Source organism: Podarcis liolepis, assembly GCF_965112155.1.
Source record: "Podarcis liolepis genome assembly, chromosome: 13".
NCBI classification, from domain to species: Eukaryota; Metazoa; Chordata; class Lepidosauria; order Squamata; family Lacertidae; genus Podarcis; species Podarcis liolepis.
In genome coordinates, this window is record NC_139573.1 from 1,828,607 (window position 1) to 1,836,364 (window position 7,758).

General features: G+C 50.6%; 1 protein-coding gene across 2 annotated transcripts; it reads right to left on the minus strand.

The window, feature by feature from the left end:
* Nucleotides 1-234: 234 nt before the first annotated feature.
* Nucleotides 235-1,548, minus strand: LOC310691735 (uncharacterized protein). Of its 2 annotated transcripts, none has more exons than XM_083471688.1 (2): nucleotides 1,254-1,548; nucleotides 235-434 (listed from the first exon to the last, which is right to left on the minus strand). In XM_083471688.1, exons 1-2 carry the CDS (start codon nucleotides 1,509-1,511, stop codon nucleotides 285-287), a joined length of 408 nt encoding a protein of 135 aa, XP_083327814.1. In that variant the 5' UTR covers nucleotides 1,512-1,548; the 3' UTR covers nucleotides 235-284. The 2 variants fall into 2 exon arrangements, with proteins under 2 accessions (XP_083327814.1, XP_083327813.1); XM_083471687.1 differs by having other exon boundaries at nucleotides 235-437; nucleotides 1,254-1,545.
* Between the last annotated feature and the right edge of the window lie 6,210 nt (nucleotides 1,549-7,758).

The following is a 7,758-nucleotide window of genomic DNA, read 5'->3' on the forward strand; positions in this document are numbered from 1 at the left end:
AGGGCCTCTCTGGGTGGAGCTGGGGAAAGATGCTCTCTGTGGAGCCCTGCAGAGGGCAGCAAAGCAGCTGCTGCCAGCCCGTGCAGGCCCTTGCTGGCTTCTTTTGGTGGAAGAGAGCAGGACACACAGCACGCTAAAGGGGGTCTGAGTCCCCCTCTCTAGGCCACAAGGGTACAAACTGAAGCCAAAAGCCAACCCCTGCCCTGCACAGTAATTCCTGGGCTGCCAACAGTGTAGTTTTCGCGTCTGTTTTATTCCATTTCTCTCTCTCTCTGCCTCCCAGCTCAGCTGGAAGCCTTAGCTGCCCTCTGCCTCCTCTCCAGGCGGAGCTGGTGGTGCCACATGGTCTCCATCACGGCGTCCAACAGGTGCAGCACCTCCACCAGAGCCTTCTCTTCGGGGTCTCCTTGCTGAGACGGCTCCCTTTTGTCTTGCTGCTGCGAATCGGGGAGTTTGGGGGGAGAGAAGGGGAGAAAGAGAGCGTTGAGTAACCTCTTGCTTTCTCCCTTTATCGGTGGAATGACCCTCAGGAAGAGAGAGTGACAGACTGAAAGCATTTTCCAAGGCATCTGGGAATCATGAGGCAGGGAGTTCCGCAGCCCGGCGACAATTCCTCCACGGTGTGGGTTCGGCTGAGAGACAGCGGCTAGCCCAGGGCTACCACCTCCACCCCCCCAGCAAATTTCCAAGTGGGGGCTGGAACCCTGGTCTCCTAGGTCCTATTCCAGGTCTATAACCACTACACCACACTGTCTCTCTCCAGTTTTGTCAGTACAAGTCAACAGGTGTGTGGAACCTTTGGCCTGCTGAACCACAAGCCTTGCTTGGTGTTATTTATTAAATTTAAAAACTGCCCTTCATTTGCAGATCTTTGCACGGTTCGTGATATAACCCCCCCCCCCCACAAAAAATACATGTTTAAAAATAAGAAACAGCCAATAACACATTTAAACAGGTGTCCATCAGATTTTGCCTGGTGCCTAAAAGTATCACAGGTGTCTCCTGCTTCTTCTACTACAACAAGCTCCCCTCTTTTCGGCGTCTCGCAGAACCAGGAGAGACATAAAATGGGCGGAGGAGAGGTGGGCTGCCGGCAGGCATAGTCTCAGATTGCTTGGGACAAAAACTCTGGCGAGGAGGAGACTCCCCAGGGGCAGTGTGATTAGTTTCTGCCTTCTCTCTCTCTCTCTCTCTCTCTCTCTCTCTCTCTCTCTCTCTCTTTCCCCCAATAAATTACCCACCCCCCAAAATACCTTCTGGGCCCGGAGAAATTGTTTGGTGAAGTGGACGACGGCGGAGATGGTAATAAGGGCTAAAATGCCGATGATGACCCAGTAGCAGTAGTAAAGCAGCGGCTGAGGGCTGAAGGGGAAGCCCAGCATCGTCGGGGAGGTGGCTAAAGTCACCCCGAAAGGGAAGTCCATGCCCCCGTAGTACCACCGGGGCCGCTGCACCCCACTGATGCCCCACAAGCTGCCGTTCATCAGAAGCCCCAAGGCCCACAAAGCCATTGTCTCGCCCAGGAGGACGCAAAACTCCTGGGTTCTGATCCTGGTTCCAGAACCACCATCCCAGTGTTGCCGGGCGACCCAGGAGGAAACCATAAAGAGGAGGAGGGGGGAGAGAAAGACCCCCCCATTTATCCCAGCCCCCCTCGTGCCAAGTCCTTAGGGACACCTGCGGATCTGGAAAACCTGCAGTGCCGAAATATCGAGGGTTGAGTGAGCATCGGAGAGGCACTCTGCACGTGCATCGATGGCCAGTGGCCAGGGTAGCTACTGCTCGCACCCGGATCTTGCTTGCGGGTTTCCCACTTGGTTGGCCATTGTGAGAACACAACGCTAGATGGGCACCAGGGGTACCAACTTGAATAAAATATTGGGAGGCCTGGGCATGGGCACTGCCAGGAATGGTGTTGTGAGCTTTTTATTTTTTAGGAAATCAAAGTTTGTTGAGTTTTTACTGGACCCCGCAAATATTTTATAGGGACCTCAGCCCCTAGGAGTTGGCTTCTACGATGGCCTGATCCAGTGGCACAGCTCTTTGGGTGGGCTTATGGAGCCTCCAGCGCCAGGGGCAGTCTATTTTAGATTCCTAGGTTCTGCGGCGCATCTTAAGCCACTGTAAAGGGAAGGACCTTACTCCTTTGTCTCTAGGTCAGGGGTAGGCAACCTAAGGCCCGGGGGCCGGATCAGGCCCAATCGACTTCTCAATCCGGCCCGCAGATGGTCCAGGAATCACCATGTTTTTACATATATTTTTTAGCATGTGTCCTTTTATTTAAAATGCATCTCTGGCTTATTTGTGGGGCATAGGAATTCGTTCATTTCCCCCCAAAAAATATAGCCCGGCCCCCAACAAGGTCTGAGGGACAGTGGACCGGCCCCCTGCTGAAAAAGTTTGCTGACCCCTGTCCTAAATGCCCTACAAATTTCTAATGGGGAGGCATCAATCCCACAGGAGGCAATATGGGGTGGTGGCCAGCAGGGGGCAGCATTGGATTAGTTGCTGGAGCCCAGAGGATTTTTTTGCAGCTCAGAGCTGGGGACTGAAGTTCTCCCCCCCCCCCCCCGCAGCGCTACAGTTCCCAGCACCCCTTGAACTACAACTCCCAGGATTTTTTCTTTGTGGGGTTTCTCAGGCTTGTTGTTTAGTCGTGTGCGACTCTTCGCGAGCCCATGGACTAGAGCACGCCAGGCAGACTAGCGTCCTTCAAAAAGAGGACTGACGCAGCAATGCTTTAAAAGAAAAAAATACTCTGGCGTGCATAATGGCTGGGTGGGCAGGAGTAATAATTTATTAAAAATGGGTTGGAGAAGAAATCTCTTTATAAACACCTCCGGAAAAGTGAGTAAGGACAGAGAGGCATTCCATAAGCAGCCAAATCGACCCATATCTGTGGGGTCGAACCCCCTAATTAATGCCTGCTGGACTCTAAACTGCTCACAGTGGAGTATTCATGTGCCCTGGAATATTATTCACAGCTGTTCCTCCATACTCTGAAACTGTAAGGGACTCCAAAGTGGTGTTTTTGTCCCACGACGGGGCCTTCTCGGTGGTGGCTCCCTGCTTGTGAAGAACATGTGTCTCCCACGTTACTCACTTTTCAGGGTGGGTTTAAAGCAGGCGCCCCCAAACTCTGCCCTCCAGCTGTTTTGGGACTACAATTCCCATCGTCCCTGACCACTGGTCCTGTTAGCTAGGGAGGATGGGAGTTGTAGTCCCAAAACAGCTGGCGGGCCGAGTTTGGGGGTGCCTGCTTTAAAGCTATTCTAGTCAAACCAGGAATTTTGATGACAAAAATGATACTCGTGGAATCAGAGAAATGTAGACTTGGAAGGGCACCTCCAAAGGTCATCTAGCCCAACCCCCTTGCAATGCAGGTAATTATTTCTGAATGTGCTGCTTATACCTGCAAATGAGCACCTTCCACACAAATCTGTGCCCTGTTTCTTTTTTTATTTTATTTTGTGATGTGTGCCTGTCCTACACATAACATCCTGTCTGACAAAGAGCCCTGTTGCACTCAAAAGCTTGTGACATTTCTGCACTCCTAAGAAGGTCCTGCAGGATCAGGCCGAAGGCACATCGAGTCCAGCTTCCTGTTCTGTCCGTAAGTACTGCCGCCACTATCCATGGAGGCACAGAACAGCCATCAAGGCTGGCTGCCATCAGCTGCCCTCTCCCCCTCTGCGAATTTGCCCAATCCCCCTTTTAAATCCTGGCTGGCCACCGCTGCCTCATGTGGCAGGGAGTTCCGCCGTCCAACTACGCATTGCATAAAGGAGGACTTCCATCCTGAATCTCCAAGAATTCAGCGTCGCTGACTGCCCACCAGTACCAGTGTTATGGAGAGAGCAAGAAAATCCTTGCCCTCTTTCTCTGTGCCAGGCACGATTTGCTAAACTTTTATCTCCAAAATGCTGCAACCATCTCCTTCCATCCTTTGAGTTTTTCCCAAACCTCCTCCAACCAGAAAGTACCCATTTTTGGCACGATACAACCACAAATGTCCAGTTCCCCCCCTCTCTTGCGGCTTTTGGCTTTAATGCTGGCAACACCAGCAGAGTCAACTGTTTGCATTTCAGGCACAGAAAATGCCCCGAATTGGCTGCTTCACAGCGGAAAGCTTGCAATGCCATGTCTGCAGCCAGGTACAAAGGCCTGCTTATTAGCAGCCGTTTCGGAGGAGCCAGAAATAAAACGCTTGCGTGTTTTTCGTTTTTCAAGCAGGAAACCTGCCTAGGAGCACGTACGACGTGGCAGCCCAGAGAACTGCACTCTGCACGTGCTCAGAGGCACCCCCGAGCATCCAAAACGGAGCTTGTGGCGACTTCCCCCCCTTTGTTTGTGTATTTAAGAATCGGGAGAACGGTTTCCTTTTTACTTCATTTTTCCCCTTGAAAATTTTCAGTTACCGTATTTCAAATAATTAGAATCACAGACCACTTGAAAAACTTGACCGCTTACTGTGGCAGCACCTGAACTTCGGAACTCCCTGCCTCATGAAACCAAGCAGGCGCCTGCACTCTACACTTCTCTGCACCTGCTGGAGTCGTTTCGGGTTTAGACGTGCCAACCCGGATGCTTAGAAAACTGGCGCAAGTTCCAGCCTGTTTTTTTTAGTCTATAGTTAACTTTCAAAAAGTTTTAAATGGCCGTTATTATTTTACGGCTTTTATATTTTTCGTGAACTGCTTTCAAGTCTTTTTTTGCAATCAAGCAGAGTGTAAAAATTTTACGAAGCAAATAAATAGCGCACGGCGGATAAGGCAGAACGCCGCGCTTGGAGAAGACTCCTGTGTGACCTGGAAGTCTGCACGCTTCCTCTGGGACCGTAACCCTATTTTCTGGCCTGGCCCCTGCGTGAGGGCAGCTGCAAGGGGCTGTTCCCACAGGTCCCTGGGGGACGCGGCTCCCTTCTCCTCCCCTCATCTCCCCTTTCCCAGATCTCTGGCTCCCCCATTTCCTAGGGGATCAGGTAACCCACCCAGCTGCCGCCTTCCGTCAACACCGGGGTCCAGCCGCCGCCAGCTGCTCCGTCCACATCCCAGAAATCCACACACACACACACATTTCGCACGGAGAAATGAGATATGAGGGGCTGACGTTTTCCACCCGACTCCTTAAAAGTAGGATGGAGCTGGGTTCGAATCCTTGCTCCCACCGGTGCGAAAGGCAATAAGGAAGATTAAGGCAAAATTCGGGCAAAAATGACGGCAGCAATCAAAAATTCGAAAAATCAAAAATTCTATACCGAATGGGAATGCGTAGGGGAATATGTGAAGAAATAGGGTGTTAAAGCAGAACTCTTAATAGGAAATTGTTAAGAGCGTAAGGACAAAAGAAGGAATTATAATTCAACCGTTTTCAAGTTACTCTGTTTTATCGAAGCAACTAGAAATATATATATATGATGGGAAGAGCTCACACAGGTGAAGGGAAGCAGTGGGGCGGAGGGGAGGGTTAGGTTAAATTTGGGAAATAAAATAATATAGGGGACAGCAAAGGATATAATAGATTCTTACAGAATAGTAATATATTATAACCAGAAGTTTAAAGGGGAAGTGAGTGTACTTTAATATTTTCATTATTATTATATTATTATTTCTTATCAGCAGAAGGCAATGTTAATTTAGACTTATTTGTTTTGTTGTCTGTATAATTTTTTAAAAAGTCAATAATAATAATAAAAAGATTAAGACTAAACGTCAGGAAGGATTTCATGACGGCGAGGGGCGTTCGGAAGCGGTGGAAGGCGGCCGGCTCTCCTCAAGTTCGATTCTTCGGCTACGATTCCTGCATCGCAACGCGGGGTTGGGCTAGATGTCCGCTGGGGGTACCCCTTCCAACTCCACAGTTCAGTGGAGGGGAAAGAGGAAAGTCATCATAGCAATGTAGTGACTGAATCCGGCCTTCCTCCTCTACAAAACCAGTTTTTCACTTTGCATCACATCGACGGCGCTTTCCGAGCCAAAAATATACAGTACGGCTGCCTTTTTGGCAGGGGTGTGTGAAAATAAATATGTGTACTGTATATATATACCTCGATTCAAGAATCTCGCAGCCTTTTCACAGGGAGCTGCCTTAACTTGTGCGGCAATTTTTTAAGGTCCACCCAGCTGCTAAGAGGGGTTTGGCAGAGTAACTATTGAATCACTGCGTTTTATAGTGTTGGAATGGGACCCCTAGTGGTCATCCAGCCCAACCCCCTGCGATGCAGCAATCTCAGCTAAAGCACCTCTGACAAGTGGCCATCCGATGTCCGCTTAAAAAACCTCAAAGGACCCCTTCAGCCCCATGGATTCCCTCGCTTGCCTTCTCTACCTATGGCTTCTGTCTCTGGTGCTCAGGATCATGACGGACATGAGAAAAGACGCAGGAGAAAAATCAGCCTCCGTGAGTGCCTTCGGCTAAGGACCTATAGCTTGGGGAGGCAACCTAAGGCCCGGATCCGGCCCAATCGCCTTCTCAATCCGGCCCCCAGATGGTCTGGGAATCAGCGTGTTTTTACATGAGTAGAATGTGTCCTTTTATTTAAAATGCATCTCTGGGTTATTTCTGGGGCATAGGAATTCGTTCATATATTTTTGTCAAAATATAGTCCGGCCCCCCACAAGGTCTGAGGGACGGTGGACCGGCCCCCGGCTGAAAACGTTTGCTGATCTAAAGGAACAGGGCTTCTGGTTTCCTGAGTGCTGTTGTCCGGTCCAGGTGAAAGCAGTGGGCCAGGCTTCTTTAGGGCTGGGGTGAAAGTTAAATTTTAAAAGAAATAAAAAGGGGGGGAAATTAGGATTTTGCGCTGAGCTCTGTGGGGCTTAGAGGACCCCCGAAAAAGTAGGGCAGGACTGGAGAAGAAATGGCCCCTCCCGTCCCAGGAGGATTCAAATTGGGACCCTCTCCCTAGCTGCAAGAGAGGAGGAGCCACCCCATACCAGGACTGCCCCCCAGGAACCTCTGGGGAACAGCTCTTGCTGTTGGAATCTCCCTTCTTGTAACCTGAAGTCCTGGGTTCGAGTCCTCCCTTCCAGATCAGCAGGAAAGAAGCTTGCACCCTATTCCATGGGGCAGCCCTTGAGACATTTGATGTTGGCTCTCATATCTCCTCCAGGCTAAACATCCGCAACGCCTTCAACCGTTCCTCATCAGGCCTGGTTTCCACACTCTCGGTTGCCTCCTCCTGCGCCCCTTCCAGCTTGTCAATGTCCTCTTTAAACTAGGGTGCCCAGAACCGGAGCCAGGACTCCAAGTGTGGTCCGACCAAGGCAGGATAGAGCGGGATTATTCCTTCCCTTGATCTGGACACTAGACTTCTGCGGATGCAGCTGAGAATAGTATTAGCCTTTTTTGCCGCTGCATCACACCGTTGGCTCATGTTATGTTTGTGGTCCACCAATACCCCCTTTTCACATGTCCTACTGGGAAGCCAGGTGTCTCCCCACTTTTAAAATTGCTTGGGTCAGAGTTTTGGGGGGGGGCTCAGGCCCCCCGCCCTGCTTCCCTTGGGTCACAGCGGTTCTCAACCTGTGGGTCCCCAGATGTTGTTGGACTACAACTCCCATCATCCCTGAGTTCTGGCCTTGCTAGCTAGGGGTGATGGGAGTTGTAGTCCAACAACATCTGGGGACCCACAGGTTGAGAAAGGCTGCGCTGGGAGTTTGCGAAAAGAGAAATTCAGCCCCACCTGGAACCACGGCTGAATCCCGGAGAGATGCCCATCCAACCTGTTTAAAAGCCTTAAGAGCTTGTAGAGTTGCA